General features: G+C 40.2%; 1 protein-coding gene across 4 annotated transcripts in view; it reads left to right on the top strand.

Moving 5' to 3' along the window:
• LOC134660891 (glucose transporter type 1) overlaps nt 1-20978 on the top strand; it is a 68402-nt gene extending 47424 nt beyond the window's left edge. For 2 of the 4 annotated variants that reach the window (XM_063516748.1, XM_063516745.1), the window contains 11 exons: nt 439-534; nt 996-1156; nt 2629-2753; nt 3388-3558; nt 4739-4875; nt 5532-5690; nt 7338-7477; nt 8761-8833; nt 14815-15018; nt 16138-16277; nt 20668-20978. In XM_063516748.1, the coding sequence (XP_063372818.1) occupies nt 439-534; nt 996-1156; nt 2629-2753; nt 3388-3558; nt 4739-4875; nt 5532-5690; nt 7338-7477; nt 8761-8833; nt 14815-15018; nt 16138-16277; nt 20668-20893 (1632 nt within the window). In that variant the 3' untranslated portion in view covers nt 20894-20978. Of the gene's footprint in view, nt 1-438; nt 535-995; nt 1157-2628; nt 2754-3387; nt 3559-4738; nt 4876-5531; nt 5691-7337; nt 7478-8760; nt 8834-14793; nt 15019-16137; nt 16278-17553; nt 17667-20667 lie in introns of all 4 variants that reach the window. The other 2 variants (XM_063516749.1, XM_063516747.1) reach the window with 2 other exon arrangements.
• The last annotated feature ends 307 nt before the right edge of the window (nt 20979-21285 follow it).

Raw genomic sequence — 21285 nt, 5'->3', positions numbered from 1 at the left:
TGGAGCAACTAGCGGAGCGATCAGCGGAGCGAGCAGCGCACAGGCAGCGCAGCTTCCATGATAAAACAAAAATGAACGAATGCGAGCGGTCTCAGTGCACGTCGCTCCAATCCTTTGGAAGTAGCGTCTGACCGAAGTCTCGGTTTCAGCATAAAATATATGTATTGGCCGAAGATTTCGGTCAAAAACTGCCGAACAATACGGCTGCGCCGTAACCTACAACATTGTACTTTCGGATCGCGTTCGGCTGGTTTTCTATAAAGACGAGAGATTTCTTCATCCGTATTTCTTAATAAGAATAGGCGTGAAGGTGCACGCAAGTGGTATTTTAGTGTTTATATGTCAAAAAGAAAGGACACCGACATATTCTTCAACGAGTTTAACACAGATTGTATCACGAGATATTTATCACCCTTTTGACTTATCGTTTTGTTTCAGGGTTTGACTTTCTTCCTCTCCTACGCCATCTTGGCCGCTGTGCTTGGCATGCTTCAGTTCGGATACAACACTGGCGTCATCAACGCTCCCGGCAGGGTAGGTCACGGAGGGATTTGGCTTGAGGAAATGGCGTGTGGCGTGGCTGCCTGAGGCCGAGGACTGGACGCAAACGGCGCGCGGCACGGCAAGCGGCAAATCAAGTCAAATGTAGGAACGGACTTGTTTTGCCGTTCGTCGCGCCGCGTGCCGCTAGCGTCCAGACCGCGGCTTAATGGACCTGATCGTGACATTAGGATACCAACTGCAGCTGCATTACTGTTGCTACATTAGATACTGCTGCGACCTTGACGCGGCCGCAGTATCTAGGAAACTGACAAATACAGTACGCGGCTGCATTAACGCCGAAGAAGCAGTAATGCTGCTGCAGCTGCCATCGGAATCTCATCTTTATGGTAGATTCGACATGTGGCATCGCTACGTAGTAACTATAATTGTTTTATTACCCTAAATATGTTATGAACTGCTTCACTGTTTTATTAGCATTCGCTTTGTTTCAGAATATCGAAAACTTCATGAAAGACGTCTACAAAGACCGCTACGGTAGAGACATCACCGAGGAGACGGTCAAGCGGCTTTACTCCATCGCGGTCAGCATCTTCGCTATCGGCGGCATGCTAGGCGGGTTCTCGGGCGGCATGATCGCGAACCGCTTCGGAAGGTATGTCGCTGTTGAAAGACATTTTAGAGACGGTCAAGTGACTACTATATGGCGGTCAGCATCTTCGCTATCAGCGGCATGCTAGGTGGGTTCTGGGGCGGCGTGATCGCGAACCGCTTCGGAAGGTATGTCGCTGTTGAAAGACATTTCAGAGACGGTCAAATGGCTACTATATGGCGGTCAGCATCTTCGCTATTGGCGGCATGCTAGGCGGGTTCTCGGGCGTCATGATCGCGAACCGCTTCGGAAGGTATGTCGCTGTTGAAAGACATTTCAGAGACGCACAAGACGGTCAAGTTGCTATACTACATAACGTTCAGCATCTTCGGCATTTACACGATATTGTGTGCACTAAATTATTTTTGGTATAATAAGTAAACATTCAATGAGTATACGGTCAAATGGCTATAATCCATTACAATGAATTTGTGTAATGAATAATTGTGTTACAGCAAAAGTGTACAAAGCTTTACCTTTAGTCACGTAATATCCTCAAACAGTAATCTGTGGACGATTTTGTTCGTCTCACACTTTATTATCCTTGGTACTCTATTTCTGTGTCTAAACCCTGTGTTACTGTTTTTTGTCCCAAATAAATTGAAAAAAAAAAATAGACACAGCCAATTGACATTAGGGTTGGATATAAATTCAGGCATCGGAGTTTTTGTCGCATGGTAAGACTAATAGCAAGCTATGGAGTCGACATTTGCCATAAATGTAAACTCTTATTCATACTCATACTCATGATTAATTTTATTTAATATGAGAACAGATTACTAAATAGTTACTACGTATATAAGTTTAATTTATTAAACCTCATTTGTTGCAATAAATGTATGTTTCAATTGGGCGAGTTGTACTTCACAACTCAAGCACACTATAGCAGATTTTTCATAGTCATATTGTAAATCGTTGTATGGCTCTATCCATGCCAAAATTGCAGCTATTTCTGGGTTAGGCATAATAATTAATTATGGAATATTCCTCAACGTATTTACCACATACAGATATAAATAACTACTACGTTTGCAATCACCAGTGATTGACACATGACAAATACTAATCAATTTTATCAGCGGTCAGTACCTACATGACATTAGGTCTTTCGCAGCGATGTAGTTTGTATAGTTGTATGTTAAAATAGTTGAAGTTATGAATTCATAATGTAATAGAAAAATATTTTTTTATATAATTCGACTAAGATAATATACACGACCGACCGCTCTAAAGGCATTTTAAGATAAATTAAATAAATGAGTATGAGTATGAATAAGAGTTTACATTTATGGCAAATGTCGACTCCATAGCTTGCTATTAGTCTTACCATGCGACAAAAACTCCGATGCCAGGATATAATACTGTATGCTACTGTTCAGTTGTAATACGAGTAATTAAAATTTAAGTTTTGATATAACTCGAGTCTGAAATCCTAAAAGCTGAATCATGTTGTGACATGAAATCCCTTTTCGCAGGAAGGGCGGCCTGCTCCTCAACAACATCCTGGGCATCAGCGGCGCCAGTCTCATGGGCTTCACCAAGATCTCCCACTGCTACGAGATGCTGTTCTTCGGGCGGTTCATCATCGGAGTCAACTGTGGTCAGTTCCCTGGTCTCACACTGATACTTTCTTCGTGTTGACGTTTCTTAAATAAAAGTAACACATGAGGCAACCCTAGGTGTTGGGAACCCTGGCCAGTGCGTCTCTCGGTTCAAGTACCGGGCAGCAGTGCCTTGATCTGCCGCTATGAACGGAGTGATATAGCTATCAATTGTTTTGCGGGCTGTCCTTGGATGAATCGAATTAACCTCTTTTTGATTCATAGGCGGTTATCACACTGGATGCAATTCGCAGGTCGCTCTCATGCTTGAGCGAGACAACGCTGTGCGCGTATTATAGCGATATCCCGCTCTCACATAGGAGCGACGTGCGAATCGCATCCAGTATGATAGCCTTGCTGTGTAAAAACAACGGAATATGCTGTCTCGACAAGTCGCCACTTGACAAGCAAGCATGCTAGTCTACCTATATAATGACCACCAGGCGGCCTAGCCAAGGTGACGATCGCTTGCGCTTCGCCATCGCATCGCTTTGTGTCTCTCTATCACTCTTCCATATTAGTGTGACAGTGACAGTTGCGTTTCGTTCGCTACGGAGCGTTAGCGATTGGCATGTTGTCTACGGGGCCAGGCCAATCCGAACGTGCACTGACATCTATTCCCTTATTCAACAGGACTAAACACTTCCCTTGTGCCAATGTACATCTCCGAGATTGCTCCCCTGAACCTGCGAGGTGGCCTCGGCACCGTGAACCAGCTGGCTGTGACCGTCGGCCTGCTGCTGTCACAGGTGCTGGGCATCGAGCAGATCCTTGGCACCGACGACGGCTGGCCTATCCTCCTTGGTAAGTTCCACCGGTGGGCTTAGCATATCTACCTTTACCCCGTTACTACCCGTACCTAAATTCAGATAGAGAAAGAAGAGCACTCTCTCTCTCGCGCGCGTGTGTCAGAGTATTAATACAAAAGAAAAGACGCTTTCCACAAGGATTTTCGTAAATCGACCCGTCTGTTTCCATCTCTATAGCACGATTACTTCAGTAACCCAGGTGTCAGAAGCCAAAGGATCTTGGCTTCTGACACCAGAGCGCCACTCTGCCCTATTCTGCGCCAGTTCACAGTTGGGTATTCCGAGGGCGGACAGGTCCTTTAGAGCTTCGTCAGCGGTTGCACGCGCATAATTATATTGCTGTCACGCTACTCACGCTCATTAACAGTGCCATTAATAGCCAGGGGTGGGACAGCTATATAATTTTGCGCATGCAATAGAGATAGGAACAGGTAGTACGAAAATCTTCTTCTCTTCGAATCGTTACGATCGCTAGAGTTTAAGAGCTCGTTCCCACTATGTCGGATGTCGTGGCGATTTTTAATCGTACGTTCCACTGGCAGAACATTTTATATGAAGCTGTTCACACTCGTCCGACAACGATTTTGTGTCGGATACGACATAAAATGTCGTGCGTTTTGCCAGCCCTCCCAGCCCGGAAAAAAAACGTGTCGTGTCTCGCTCGCGTACGAGTGAATATAGCGCTGTTCACATTTTGTCGGATGTCGGAACGATTTCGCCCGCGTTTTGTGTAGTTTATGCATCCTGATATCCGAGATAGTAGATCGTTGAATGTACTTATAGACATTCTAAAATAATTGAAAAATTTCACTTCATCACTTCTTAATTCAGCTATCAAATTCTGAAATATTCCTAAGGTAAATCTTTCCCTGAGAATTGGGTGTACCCAATATCTCCTTTTTTTAACTGCCTCTAATCGTTTCTTTCGCAAATAATACAAAACCACAAACATTTCGTCGACGTTCATCTTGTACTAAGCCTCGCTACCCACTCGAAAAATACACGCCAGCTGCGATCGTGCACGACAGACGACTAGTGGGAACAGTACTGCCGACACCCGATTGAAATCCGCATCCGACATCCGACATTGTGAGAACAGCGGCAACGACACACGATTAAAAATCGCCACGACATCCGACATAGTGGGAACGAGCTCTAAGCCGTACGTCCTTCAGGTCTGGCAATCTGCCCCGCCATCCTGCAACTGCTGCTGCTGCCGGCGTGCCCCGAGTCGCCGAGATACCTGCTCATCACGAGGCAGTGGGAGGAGGAGGCCCGCCGCGCCCTCAGGCGGTTGCGGGCCAGCAACCAGGTACGCTCTTTGGACTTTTTTGGGTTAACTTTATTGATACAGTCGGCCAAAAATGTGGTCTACCACCCTACGGTTGAGGTTCGTTTGAACGTCATGAGACAACAAGGTCGATTTAATATTATGTCAGTGACAATTGTCAACCTTAGCGATCGTTAGATCTCGCATAAACTTTTGTCAAAACTGGTAGATCACTTTCTTGGCCCACTGTACCGATCGGCCCGTTATAAACTATCTGACAATTTTGTAAATGCTTTATACGGCGTATTCCGTGTGACGAAGTCCATGAATATACACAGCATGTGAGCTTATAACCTCTCGCGTCGAATGATAGTCTCCCATTGAGGAGGCAAATGAGCAGATCGCCTGCTGGCATGCAATTGCCGTCGCCCGTGGACACCTGCACTTGGAAATTTCGATCCATGCCACCATGCCCACATGGCCGAGCGGTCCAGGCATGTAGAGGACGCTGGTTCGATTCCAACTCTGGACACTTGAGGCCTTGGTAATTTTTTCCTTTGCACAGTCACCACACGCCATTTAGGGTCCTAGCTAAATTGGTTGTTCCATACTTACGCTATGGAATGTCCAATTTAGCTAGAACCCTAAATGGCGTAACAATCACGGAGCGTGTACATAAATATGTGACATATATACAGGTAGAAGAAGACATCGAAGAGATGAGGGCGGAAGAGCGGGCGCAGCAGGCGGAGGCTTCCATCTCCATGCGGGAGCTGCTGTGTTCCCCAACTCTTCGGGCGCCCCTGCTCATTGGCGTGGTGATGCAGCTGTCCCAGCAGCTGAGCGGTATCAACGCGGTACGTGCCTATAAAAGTGATGCAGCTGTCCCAGCAGCTGAGCGGTATCAACGCGGTACGTGCCTATAAAAGTGATGCAGCTGTCCCAGCAGCTGAGCGGTATCAACGCGGTACGTGCCTATAAAAGTGATGCAGCTGTCCCAGCAGCTGAGCGGTATCAACGCGGTACGTGCCTATAAAAGTGATGCAGCTGTCCCAGCAGCTGAGCGGTATCAACGCGGTACGTGCCTATAAAAGTGATGCAGCTGTCCCAGCAGCTGAGCGGTATCAACGCGGTACGTGCCTATAAAAGTGATGCAGCTGTCCCAGCAGCTGAACGGTATCAACGCGGTACGTGCCTATAAAAGTGATGCAGCTGTCCCAGCAGCTGAGCGGTATCAACGCGGTACGTGCCTATAAAAGTGATGCAGCTGTCCCAGCAGCTGAGCGGTATCAACGCGGTACGTGCCTATAAAAGTGATGCAGCTGTCCCAGCAGCTGAGCGGTATCAACGCGGTACGTGCCTATAAAAGTGATGCAGCTGTCCCAGCAGCTGAGCGGTATCAACGCGGTACGTGCCTATAAAAGTGATGCAGCTGTCCCAGCAGCTGAGCGGTATCAACGCGGTACGTGCCTATAAAAGTGATGCAGCTGTCCCAGCAGCTGAGCGGTATCAACGCGGTACGTGCCTATAAAAGTGATGCAGCTGTCCCAGCAGCTGAGCGGTATCAACGCGGTACGTGCCTATAAAAGGCTCCTCTGACACTGCCAACGTCGTACCACAATGTTCTAACAGATGGCGCTAGCAAGCTATGTAGAACCCTACATCGCGCTTAAGGAGTTCCGAATGTCAGTTACTATATATCTTTCTGACCAACTCTCAGTGAAGTCTGAATAAATTTGTGTTTTAGTTTATAGTTAGGTACATTATTGTATAGTTTGTAGCTTTCTAATAGAGCCCGACGGCTAATCCTATTGTCTATTGTTAAGTAAAACCGCTTGTGCCACGTGCCACAACCACCTGCATAAAAAATCGCTCGTTCACTTTACCCAGGTAATTGAATTACAATTCCTATGGAAATTACAATAAGATTCAAAATGAACTAATGGATAAATATTTTGTTACGATGTGTGTGGTCAGTACTTCGGTTACTGAGTGCCGGCGAGTCGAACGCTACAAAACCAGTTTAAAATGTGTCATCGAGATGCGTAACAAAGGCGCGTTATCGGAGAGCGCTCCTACACTAGTTTTTTGAGCGTTGGACTACCCCCGCTCAGGTGCCAAATAGAATAATTAAGACCCTTTTTTGCAGGTAAGTAGCACGTGCGATTTTACTGAACAATAGACAATAGGATAAGCCTTCGGGCTCTACTAGAAAGCTACAAACTATAACCATAATTAAATTAGAATATAATTGAGGAGAGTCTTTTCAAAAGGATGAGCCCTCAATGGACACCATACAAAACTAAGCCATTTTGAAAAGACACTCCTTAATTGTTAAAATACAAGTACTAAATAATTGCTCCGTCAATTTATTGTTATTTCGTTGACTTTATTTAAAAATTTAAATCATACTATGTGTCATTTGACGTCATGGGCACTAACAGTTCGAGCCCTAAAAATCATTCTGTATGACGTGTGTATACTTAAAATAACTTCTTGGCCAGGTATTTTACTACTCAACATCGCTGTTCACATCCTCGGGACTCACGGAGGAGGCTGCCAAGTTCGCCACCATGGGCATCGGCGCCATCATGGTCGGCATGACCCTTGTATCACTGCCACTTATGGATCGCACTGGACGGAGGTAAATAAATAAACACTAACAGCCATATTCGATACAATACAATACAATACAAATACTCTTTATTGCACACCTCAATAAAAGAAGACAATACAAATAAAACAGAAATACAAACAGAGGTAAACAACAGGCGGTCTTATCGCTAAAAAGCGATCTCTTCCAGACAACCTTTGGGTAGCGGAAATTAATAAATTTACATATGTCAGTAGGTGGTGTAAGATACGTCAAATACTAGATATAGAAACGATATGTTTTTGTTTGAAAAAACGTCACTTTTGACACTTGTTTGACACTGACATATCCGATCCATATCGTTTCTACGAGTATATCTAGTATAGGGATGATGACACATGTTGAATTTTATAACAAAATCTAGCAAAATAGATAGCAAACGAGCAATTTCTCACAATAATGTGGATATTAAAATAAAATATTGAAAAATTACAAAAATACAGGACCTGAAAGTTTCAAAATTTAAGTGTTTTTTTACTTCCAAAAACGATAAAAGTAAGGATATCATTTGATTCCTTACATTTCATCCAAAAAAATATTGTATAGCAACTACATACATAAACGCAATATTTCACCGACAAAAACGCAATTTTCTTGTTTTGTCCATACTACAAGATGGGCTCCCAGAGACCTTGACGTCACGTTCCCTTGTCGTTTTGTTTAGGGCATTTCGCGAGTGAAGTGCGACTGTCGGCCTTTGACTACAATTTCTGACTTTTGTGTTACTTTAATGCAATGGGTCCCATATAGACATTTGATCCTAAAAACAAACCCGATCGATTGATACCATAAATGAAAATCAGTCATGTAGCCTATTTGACGTATTTTAAAGTTCGAATATGGCTGTAACCCATTCTGCGCTAATCACAACATGTTGTCGTATTGCCTCTACGAAACATTTCCGTTACATGCCGGGAAACCCATGTTATCGGGTACGACGTATGATTGTAGCTCAGTCTCACGAAAGTTTTGTTATTGTGACTGAAAACCAGCGTTGCAGTTAATTCTTCTGCAACATCATGCTGAGTCGAGCCCCTTTTTAACATCACGTTGTTTTGTTTATATGTAAACATAATTTTAATTTGTTCTTAAGTGTTCAAGATTTTATGTTTAAATGCTTAGACTAAATACACATTATTAGATCTAAGTAAGTATGTTCAAATGTACCATTAATGTGATGTTAAATAAAGTTTTTCTATGTCTTCTATGTCTATTAAAATTGCTAATCTTCCCGGTGTTACTAATGATTGACCCTACTATCGTTTTGCTTCCAGGACCCTTCACCTGTACGGGCTCGGCGGCATGTTCATCTTTTCAATCTTCATTACAATTTCATTTTTAATAAAGGTGTGTTCTATAATATTAAGGTTTCGACGCGGTGGGGAAATCAGGGCTATAACCGCGAAAATCGAATTTCGCAAATTGCGGGCATTTTTCTCTGTCACTCTAATTACGCCTGCATTGGAGTAAAAGAGAAAGATCCCCGCAATTTGCGAATTTCGGTTTTGGCGGTAGCCCCTCTGTCCTAACGTCTCGGCCACGTCACGCTCCGAGCGTGCACGTGGTTAAAACAAACTGGGCTATAACCGCAAAAATCGTTTTTCTCTGTCACTCTAATTACGCCTGCATTGGAGTAAAAGAGAAATATCCCGCAATTTGCGAATTTCGGTTTTTGCAGTAGCCCCTCAGAATAGAAATCATCGTCTCGTAGCCGTTAGAAGACTATGATTTATAGGTACTTTTACTTACATTTTTATACTTTACTCGTAAACACAAACACATGAGAGAAGACACCATGCGTCCATGCCATAAAGAAAAACATATGAAGCATATTAAGCAGAAATTAGCAGAACATATTAAAGAGGTTAGAATGGCTATCGCGTGCAGTTAGTATCGGAACCGGTGTCGCCGCTCGTTCCTCTCCACATTTACTAACACTCGCGCAACGGTAGTAAAAACTTGTGTGCGTGGTGAATGGATACGCCTCCTTTGGACAGATTTGATGTCTGGCTTCTTAATCTGAAGGCGGCGACACGGTACCCTGCTCGCATTGCCATTCTAACTTGTTCTGTGATATGAAGTGTCTGCCTCGAGCGTGCACGATCGGAGCGTGCGTTCCCTCGGGTTGAGGATTCACGCTAAAATGGTCCGGGTCCGGGCCGAGGCTTACACTTCGTTTTCTATGATGGGTCATCGGTCATTACGTGATGCTTTCTATAGAAAACGAAGTGTCAAATGTCTCGACCCGGACCCGGGCCGTTCTAGCGTGAGTCATCATTTAGGCTACTTGGAAAAGTAACAGAGTAAAGCGAAATTTAATCAAATGTTATTTAAAAATACATTACTTATTTATGGAATAGTATTATTATTTAAGTATACTCGTGTAACGACTTTATTACTTAAAATTAAGAGCTTAGAAAAGATCATCAAAGGTTAGATTTGTTTTATACTAAACACGATTATAACTCATAAAGTGATCGGTAAAACTAGTTATTTAAAAACAGTAACCTATAAAATAGTTATGCGATAACCACAAATAGGTACAACTTGCGGAAAAGTTTTTAATAAGATGAATACAACTCTTTGGAGTCACGAAATGAAAAAAGTTTTAGATTATAACTAGGTTACCTAGTTGGATTCTACGTAGCCAGCAATTTATAAGAGTATTTAAATCCTTTTAAAAATAAGTTTAATTTCGTTCGCTGTATAATATGCATTTAATTGTGCATACGAGTATATGCATTAACTAATTGAAAGTCAGTGAAATAAATTTTAGTTTTATAGGTATCTGACTTTTTTAATAATTTATTATCGTCACACGCGTTTTGTTATTATTTTTTCAATTGGAATTGTTAAAGAAAAAGTTAGTTTATAAAAAAAGTAAATTTTCACAAAAATATTTCCATTCCGTGTCGATGTCGTCTACCTACAATAGAAAGAAAACATATTTCAAAATGGTGTTCATGCTATTTGGTTGTCTATTATTCTATGGGGCATGAATCTGTCCAATAGACGTCGCGAGTTACAGCTGTGTTAATTAAAATAATATTTATATTATATTATATATAACAAAATCATTACAAAATACCGTCACTACAGGTCTATCACTTATCTTAGATGGTTAACTACTTATTGGCGGTTTTGTAGAACCTATTCGAAGTAAATTATTATATACTCCACTTACAGAAGATTGGTAGGAGTGAAAGTCTTCCTTTCTGACTGTGTCTGAGCGTAGGTCTATAAATACGAGAGTTCTTGCTCTGTGACGGTCTTCAACATATTTTATATACAGGTCTTTTCCACGTTTACTTTATTTAAACTCCTAACTAAGTAGGTGGGCGTTTTTTTTTGTTGTCTCCTACACATATTTTTCAAATTTGGGAATTTTTATGTTATTTCTAGATTTCTACTCAGAATCAGCTCTTTCTATCCTAATAGGAGAAAAAAAGTGTCCTAAGGTTTTTATTTCCATTACGTCACCATTTTTCATAGACTGTATGGCGGTCGCGGAATGGAAAAATCGAAAAATGTATGGAAATTTTGGGACATTTTTTTTCTCCTATTAGGATAGAAAGAGCTCGTAATTCTGAGTAGAAATAACATAAAAAATCCCAAATTTGAAAAAAAAGTGTTGGGGACAACAAAAAAAAAACGCCCAGGTACGCCAGACTTGGAAACCACCGCGCAACTATTTCACTAACCGTCTGAGTTAAGTGATAGGGCTGTAGCATAACATAACTTCTTATTTAAAGTAACTTTTATTTATTTAAATAAGGAGTTATTAATCTTAATTAAGTTATATTAATTTTAATTAAGTATAGAAGTAAGCCATATAGCCAGTGCTTTGAAAATCATCAAATCGTTTTAGTTTAGTCAGTAGACTTAAACACTACAGTCAGTCTCTGATCAGTAGTTATTAAACCACAAAATAATGTTACAACTATATTTACCTATCACTATATTTTATAGTATGGTGCTTAAAACTCATTAGTGACTGACTAAGGTAAACGCCCCTGTGCTCACATGCTAATGCCCAATAGATGACACCCTGCTGTCACCTCTATTGACAGTGACATGTACTGGGACGAGCACTAGTACGTTTACCTTATACATATACCTCGACTAAAAGCACTGGATAAAAAAATACTATTTTGTTTTGCTATCGTTCCGTTGTCTGTTTTTGACTGATTGACAGATCATGCAATAGTTAATTGTGCAACAAGAGATCAAAGTTGCTTTTTGCTACCGCTGATTTTCCCCAGTAGACGATAACATTTTAAAATATTTTCACATTGTGCCTTTAGAGTCTGCTATTTTTAAGATTCTAAGTTCAGGTCACTTGATTTACTAGATTTTTTAATATTAGAAATTGAATTCCACACGGAATCTCCAACTTATAGACCTAGACTCACGCTAGACCGGGCCGCCCGGCCGAGGCGTGAGTCTTCCTTTAATCAAAATTAGCACTCGCAGCAAAAACAACTTTGCTCTATTGTTGCTGAAATAACTATTAAAAATCAATCTTCACAAAGGAACGCTAGAACCTAAATGCATCAGTAATATAAAGAGCTTCAGCACGCTTCAATGTCGCTTAAAACCCCATCCCATCTCCATCAGTACCATGTCTGATTGTCGTATGGCTGCTGGCGATTGCAGGGTACGTCAGCAGCAGAAGTTGCTAAGCGGGCGAGGTGTTCAAAATTACCTTGACACGCTTTTATTCTCTTAACAATAAAGTCGCGTCAAGATCATTTTGAACACCTCGCCCGCTTAGCAACTTCTGCTGCTGACTATATTCTGGTGATTAAAGACATGTATCAATTCGTCATCAGATTAGCCTATATTGCTGGTAGACTCGACTTTTGGAATTCTGAAACACTCGTAACTAATCAAACAAGCTCTTAAATAAAACCTCAGGGATAAAACTTTTATTGTCAATAAAGATATTGTTATTGTTATTCTAAATTTTCACATTATTGTTATTGTTTAAGAGATAGAAGTCAAATAAAGAGAAGTTATAAAAATGAAACATAAAGAAGAGCTTGTTAGATTATTCATAATGATCCGAGATAAAGCGCATCAAAAGTGCGTACATCCAGTTATTCAAGACGAACAGTTTAAATTATTAGCAATTTATGAAAATAGGAATGTTGTTAACCAAATATTACAAGATCCGTCACTTGTAATATCAACTTTGGAGTCATTAACTATTTGAGCTTTGTTCCTAGTCATTTAATCACTTTCTTGAATAATTTTTTAAAGAGATAAATAATGATAGTTCCGGCGATTTGGTAGAATTACATGACACTTTGCAAAAAACTGGAAATATCATTAAATCTCAAACCAATCGTTAACACCGCCCTCGAAATTTTAAATCGCACTCAAAAAAGACGATATACTTAGATGGTCTAGCAAATCTTGTCAGTAGAAAAAGGCGCGAAATTCAAATTTTCTATGAGACGATATCCCTTTGCACCTACATTTTTCAAATTTGCCGCCTTTTTCTACTGACAAGATCTGCTTGACCAAATATAATTATACAAAGGAGTACACGCTTTTGACCAGTCACCGCATGCACGCCCCATTTTCTTCCCTTGTCACCTTTATTTGCTTCCGCTTCGCCAGCCCCCCCAATCTGCGACTTTCCTAGCACCGAAGCAGGCGTCTCGGTAGGAAAGGAAAATTGATCAAATAAACATCACACACTGCACCACACGCCACAAAGATTTAAAAAGAAATTGGACGCTCTAGCACGCGTAAAGTTTGATCGTGAATGCTGAGGATAAGGGCGTAGGTTCGCTGTTGGACAAGATCGGAATGAAGGAAACATAATTTCATATTTTACTAGAGTAGAGTCAGATGAAGCTAACTCTAAACAGACTTTGCAGTGTTTTTTCTGTAAAAGTCAGTTGAGCTAGATGGACTAATAAGTACTTTTCCTAAGTTTGTATTTATTGGAAGTATGAACAATTTAATAAGAGCCGAAATAATTTTCGGAGCAAACTTAGATCAAGTTGGTTCTAAATTGTAAACTTAATTTCTCTTCAATACTAGACGTCGGATCAATGGGGTACATTGTATCTCGTATTGATTCAGTAATTTATATTAATCATCTTCTGCTTTTCGTCTTTCGATCTTGTCCTAAAAAATACTTACAACAAAAACACACTACGTTCTTATTGCACCGACCACAGCTCAGCATTCAAGGTTGCCGGCAGATACTTAAAGACACTAACACTGCTTACAAGCAGATACCACCTTCACATATAGCAAGCGATGGCGTTACTTCACTGTTATATAACCAGGGTTGTTATGGTGTCCCTGTCCTTAATGTCGTTTGCTGTCTGATAGTAATCTTGATTTTTAAGATTTTTGAGACTTCGTTGGGAATTTTTTAAAGATCCATTCGTATTACTCTTAGCTGTCTACTTATTAGAATCAAAAGTGCCCTCGATTCTAATAGAAGAATAAAGGATTACAAGGACTGTTTTGGTATGATGTAAAAAAAATACATATTTTTAAAACTTATGTAGCAGTGATCTCACTGTCTCCACCAAAGTTTCTGTCGATTTATTTGTGAGTAACTATACCTATAAATAAAAGGGTCACTTTTTAACTTTGGAAATAAAGAATGGGATTTTTTAAATTTCCAAGTTTAAAAAATCTTTACCAACAAAATTAGGATTACCATTTGATAGTTTTTGACATAATTTATTCAGTGACCGAAGGTGTACCTCGCTTCCTCTACTATTAAAGTGGGATCATTATTTTCGCCACTGAATAAACTGCTCTGGACTTACAGTGCCATCCCTAACCCAATCCTTATTTACGAGTTTAGTCTGAATGTTCTTTGTAACGTTTTTGTAGCAATTCCTTCAAAATAATTTTAAAATTTGCGTCATAATTGTTGTGATATCTGTAGGTATGAAAAGAGTCGGACCAAGATAACTCTGCACATAATTTGTTGTGATAGAGTGAGGGATGGTCACTATGAAAGTAACACGTTTATAATGGTACTTCCACACTTTATCACGTCATACTCAGTGCAGAGTTAGCTAAGACGGACTGTACAAGGTTAAAGGGAAAGGAGTTCTTTTTAGAGAAATATTACCTAAAGGATCCGGACCAGCAAAGTTGACGAAAAAACAGCTTTAGCATAAAGGATCTGAGGATTACATAAATGTTACCACCTATTCCTCCCATCCCCCGTAACAACCTGGATTATAAATGCACATAAACATCGTGCGTGATGTGTATCTTGATCAGCCGATCGGTGCGGGAAAGAATACGATTCTACGCACTGATAGGAGTTCTTTGGTTATGTACAGGAAATGATTGACTGGATGAGTTACCTGTCCGTCGTGTCCACGCTGAGTTTCGTGGTGTTCTTCGCCGTGGGCCCGGGGTCGATACCGTGGCTGATCACGGCGGAGCTGTTCTCGCAGGGGCCGCGGCCGAGCGCCATGGCCATCGCTGTGCTGGTTAACTGGATGGCCAACTTTGTCGTCGGCATCGGTTTCCCTAGCATGAAGGTTAGTCACTAAACAGGAACAGGCGGCCTAGCCAAGGTGACAATCGCTTACGCTTCGCCATCGAATCGCTTTGTGTTTCTCTATCACTCTTCCATATTAGTGTGACAGTGACAGTTGCGTTTCGTTCGCTACGGAGCGTTAACGATTGGCATGTCGTCTACGGGGCCAGAACAGAATAGAATAGAATATAATTTATTCGTAAGCACAAACAAACGAGACAATACATAATATAAAAGAAAATACAAAACAAGATTGGCCACGAAATGGCCTCATCTCAGCCTGTTGCTGGTGACTTCTAGAGCTGGTCTTCCGATGAGACCATCAAGTGACATCAATAGCTCACCCATCCAGTCCATTTCTTTTAGGGTAACATTCCATTTGTGACCGCAGCTGCACTACTGGTACTGAACGCGTCGCTGTTACTGTCAATTTCCATAGTAAAATGAACAGTAGTGCAGCTGCGGTTGGAAATGGACTGTCACCTTAAGTCTTCGGAATGGGGTGAGCTCAACAGCGAAATGCATCTGCTAGTTAAAGGATGACTCACGCTAGAACGGTCCGGGTCCGGGCCGAGGCAACCGACACTTCATTAACTATGACAGGTTACCGGTGATCACGTGATGCTTTCTATAGGACCCGGGCCGTTCTAACGTGAGTCATCAATTATGCTGCTGATTTTCATAGAATTACAATTAGTTTAACATGCAGAATGCATATTAAACAAATGCAAACGTATAGGAGCGGCCTTAGTGCACGCTGCTCAAATCCCTTGGGAGCTCGACGCCACGCTGCACGCCCCGCCGAACGCTCCGCATCGAGCGTCCACTCAGGCCTTACACTAAGACTAGTCAAGCTGGTTAAGTTTGGACTTTCAAAATAACAATTTAAAAAGATGAATAGAATAGAATAGAAATAATTTTATTCGTGAGCACAAACACAAAATAGAAAATTATACATAAGTAACAGAGAATAAAAGGATAAAGTACCACGAAATGGTCTCACCTCAGCATGTTGCTGGCGACTTCCAGCGCTGATCTTCCGATGACGTTAAGTAATTCATATAGTTGACTATAAAGTTTTTTACTTGACATTAACATGTTATTTTTTCCTTCCTTTCAGGCGCTACTGGAAAACTATACATTCCTGCCTTTTAGTGTATTCCTTGCAATTTTTTGGATATTTACGTATAAAAAAGTTCCTGAGACGAAAAATAAGACGTTCGAAGAAATTTTGGCACTCTTTAGAAACTCCAACGGGAGGTGAGTGTGGCACTGTTACACTTTGTCTATAACCTTTTTTCTAGGCACTACACAGCACGTGTATGATGGAGCCCCTTGGTAACTACTTTGATAAACATATTATCTAAAGATTTATTAAAATTATTGAATAAACACAGATTACGAGTAAGTGACTAAAACTGCATTTTCCGCCGCATTTAAAATTTTAATTGTATTATAATAATTAGACGATTCTATTGGAAGCGTGCTTTAGAATATTGCAAGTGTCACCCAGAGATGGCGCCTCTTCTTCTTTCATATTAAGCTTTTTCCTAACACCATTACGGTTAAATTTGGAGCACGCGGGGAAAAGTGGGGACACTGTCTACTGTTGGAAATGGAATTATACTTTTAGTCTGATCTATAGTAGTATAATAGTTTTTATGATACCTAAGTATTACCCATAAGATTGAGCCTTATGTAACAAATTATTTCTTCTTGATACAAAGTCGTTAAAAACGGACTCCATCATACTCCAAATATACATAAATGTACCTAATTTCAGCTGATATCTCATACTCCATAGGCACGCGTCGCACTAAGGATTATTCACATAACTTCTGAGAAACTGCAATGTATTTTATCTATATCACAATATAAATACTGCGTAAAGATGATATACTGTACCTATAATGTAATACCAATGTTTGACAGCTGAAGGTAATTCAAAACAAAGTCATGGTTGAAAAGTTTGCAAAACTTACTGAGATTGTATCTAATTTTTCTGGAATACGAATATGATCTAATAGATATAGATGGTCAGGGACAGTAAAAAAATACCTACTTGGTTCTTTGTATTAGCAATTCTATTTTTGCTGCAGTCTTGTTGGCCACCGAAATCAAAATGTTTCGTATCCCCTATTTTGCTTTAACGTGTGGGACGGACAAGGAAATTCTCCAAAAAAATCCGAACTTGTATAGCAATTCTAATTTTGCTGTGGACTTTTGGCCAACGAAGTCAGAATGTTTCGTATTTCAAATTTTTCTGCTTCATTATATCAGTGGGATGAACAGTTTCCAAAAGTTTAAGTTATCAATTCTAAAAGCGGCCTTTTTGGGGCACTGAAATTCGATTGTTTTGTAGCTCTAATATACATGGACATTTTTGGTACCTTTTGCTGGATAACATCGTCAGGTGCCAACCAAAACTCACTAATTTCATAAAAGTAATCAATCAAAAACCAACCTTATGGCTCTGAATTTATGGGTAGTAATTGCTGAGTTTTGCTTGTCACCTGACGGTATGTGGGACGGACAGGGACAGTTTCCGCGACAGCCGGCTGTACGGCAGCATGATGAACTGCGTGAACGCGCTGGAGCAGCAGCTGCCGCCGCCGCCGCCGGCGCCCGTCGACGAGAAACACGACTCACGTGAGTACTGAGTCTTTCTCTGTCACTCTAATTATGCCTTAATTGGCTTAATTGGAGTAAAAGAGAAAGATGCCCGCAATTTGCGAACTTCGGTGTTTGCGGTAGGTGTGAGGCAAATGGAATTAATGGTATGACAACTTTAATCCTTTATTACGTGATTTGCTGCATTTTTTCTTAAGCTGAATCAAAAGTACAATTGAGCGCCGAGGAGGCCAGAACCCACCTTGGCAATTTTTTGGGCTTTAAAGGGTTAAAAGTGAATGGAGAAAAGAATGATTCGACTGGGCTGATTCTTTAAAAACAACTTGCATCGATAATTTTTCAGAAATAGAAATTAAAATCATTAATGTATATATTAACTATAGTCCGTCAACCAAATCTTGTCAGTAGCAATGTAAAGCAAACTAAAGTAGGGCAACACTCAAAGAGCAGTATTGCGCTAAGAAAAGCAGCAATGTACATCGAACCAACAGTTTTTTTTCCGCTGAGCGCGCCCTGCGTACGTCAATTCAAATTGTCACTCGCGGTTTATTGAAAAAAATTGAAACATGGACGGACAATTTAAAAGCGACGTTAAAACAATGTTAATCAAAATGATGAACAAATTTGAAGATATCAAAAACAACTCCCTATCGTAGTGCTTATATTCTCTTTGTTCCCTATCTATGTCTTCTAAGTTTACTAAAATAAAATCATATCAAAATGCAGAGAATTAGATAGTGCATATATTTGTTATTTACAATATAATATGCCACTTGTTAATGTAAATTAGTGTACTGTTCTGGATGAATATGACATACCTGTGTAATTTTTTTGATTGGTATATATTGTACAATATACATATTAAAAATAAAACAACTGATATTTGGGTGTTTATTTAATTTAAAGGTAAATAAGATAAGGGTCACTTTTCGACTTGGTTGCGTTGTACACGTACATAAACCGCCATAGGTAAGTATTGTCTGAAAAGATACTACCTACTACGAACGCTTTATATTGGGCAAGATTTAATCCTGCAACAAACATGTATGGATTAGGTAGATATTGCGAAAGAACGGCGATATAATCAAGGCTCTTAATACTGTTTAAAAGGTTTACCTTTGTAAATAGTCACAACTGATTGCTGAAAATATTAGACATGTGGGCCTATGGACGGTTTCCAGGACACAATTTATGGTCTTGTTGGATAGATTTAGGCATACGTTTTAATTTTATTTATGCCTTTTAACCCTAAAACAAAAAAACTGAACATAATCTTAAAAGTTCGAAAGAGTTCTTCCAATACTTATCATAACCTCAATTTTTAGTAATGTTTACCATCAACGAGCATGATTGTACATTGTAGGCCCCTTAGCTTTGCTTATTCTTATTTTTTCTACTCCAGCACTTAAATGTGTCAATTAAATGACTGACAGTGATATCTAAAGCAATGTCATTTGAATGATTTGTCTATAGGCTCATAAGATGACTGCTAGCAGTCATCTTATGAGTATAATACAACTGCTTTATTTTTTTTAAAGATACAAGTTCCGATCATCTTGATTGAAAGAGGTATGTTTTCATTTACAATAATAACTCTTTTTTTTTTAAATAATAACTCAATTTTTTTTAAATAATAACTCTTTTTTTTAATAATAACTCTTTTTTTTTGCTGCAGCTGTCATAGAAAAAGTAATGTATGCAACAGCTCATAATTGGTTCTTAAAATTCTCGGGTCTTTTTTTACAAAACTCGACTACGTCTCGTTTTGTAACTTCGACCCTTGAATTTTAAGAACCCTTATTATATCACTGTTGCATAAACTACTATAATGTATTGGTATTTAATGGTGACAGCAGAAATATCTCTTGAAACAGAAACGATTCAGAATGAAAACCAAATGAAAACAAATAAGGTGACGGCTGTCATTCACGGTCCACATTCCACAGATAAAACACAGATGACACGCGTTTTGGAATTATTTGAACACAGTGTTGCTAACCCGCGATTTTTCAAATTTGCCGCCTTTTACTACTGACAAGATTTGGTTGACGGACTTTACCAACATCATTTAACATTCATTATTTTATAGATTGCATTTTAAATGAAGAAACAGTCTAAAACGGAACGTCATGTATGAATGGAACGCTCTCTCAGATTTCTTAATAGCATAATATATATACTTTATTATGACAAATTATTATCACGACTCCGATTGTCGCGTAGCACTAAGCACTCATACCAACACATTTGCAAGTTGCGGAAAGTTTCGAAAAAGTTGGAAAATGTCTCGGAAATACATATCAGGAGTACCTATGTCACAGGAAAAAAAAACTTTCATTTTAAAAATGAATAATTTTTATTCCTATACGAAAATATGAGAAATTCCGAAAATTTCCAAAACTTTACGAACTTTCAGACAGCACATCAGTACTCATACTCATTTGTCATTTCTATTATAAAGAGTAAGATCTAATCTAGATTCCAGTGCCGATTTCGACGCAAAAAAGTAAGAAAAGTATTGCATTTCAGATGTACATAATACGTCGCATTTTCAGCATTTACTGTACAAATGTAATGAAAACCTAAATTGTCGAATTTCCTTAGGATTATAGTACACGCGTATACTTATACGGTCAAGTAATTAGTTGTATGTGCAATTGACAATGACAATAACACGAGATACCTAGCAACTTTCATATCCTAACAGTATGATAAGGCACGGAAATCAAATTCCTTTATTATACCTGGAGTTACGTGTTCTAGTCTTCTTGAAGGTAACCCATTTTAGCGTTCCTATCACTGACAATCCAACCTCTAGACTGAGCTTAGACCAATTCTTTCATGAAACCGATGCTGCCAAAAATACGGGGGTGGGGGGGACGAGGTGAGCGAATTGACTCGAAGATGGAGTAACGCTACCGTATGTGTGGCAGAGGGGGTAGCGCGATTATGCTATGTCTAGAGGTTGGATTGTCTGTGGTTCCTACTTATTAATCGAAAATATTTCTCAACCCTCCAGTATCAGAGCAATCGTCGGGTGCGGGCGACGCGGGCCGCCCGCCTCCGCCCCTCCCGCCGCCCCGTTTCCCGGCCACGGGCAACGTCTGACAATGGGATCCCCCTGCGCGCGCGCCGCTCGTCGCTCCCATAAAGGCCGCAGCCAACTTCTTGTTTCATGGACTGAGGCGCAATGCAGCCCGTGCCCCTATCACCACACAACAAATGTTCTAAATCTATGTGATTAGGTATAATAGGCTAAGTCACGAGCGTTAGCGTTAGAGAGGGCGGAGAGGTCTGCTTTAGTTGCAGAGTGACGTGAAATCTCACATGGCGACCAGTACGGTTACCATCAGTTTGTCACTGACATAAACGCCGTCGAGAACGTAATTTACTTTCTATACATCCCGTTTGCACTAATATACGAGTGCGAGCGAGATGTATAGAAAGTAAATTACGTTCTCGACGGCGTTTATATCAGTGACAAACTGATGGTAACCGTACATGTGTGAACGTTTACACGCTTCTTTAGCGTGGTCTTTTCTTATGAGCAAACCAAAGATAGTGACAAACGATGATAATTCTTGCGTATCTTTTTATGTTATTGAAAGAAGTGCCATAATAGATTTATAATTTACAA

The sequence above is a fragment of the Cydia amplana genome, chromosome Z (genome assembly GCF_948474715.1).
Source record: "Cydia amplana chromosome Z, ilCydAmpl1.1, whole genome shotgun sequence".
Lineage (NCBI taxonomy): Eukaryota > Metazoa > Arthropoda > Insecta > Lepidoptera > Tortricidae > Cydia > Cydia amplana.
The sequence above is the reverse complement of the archived record's forward strand: the minus strand, read 5'-3'. Positions and strand labels throughout refer to the sequence as shown.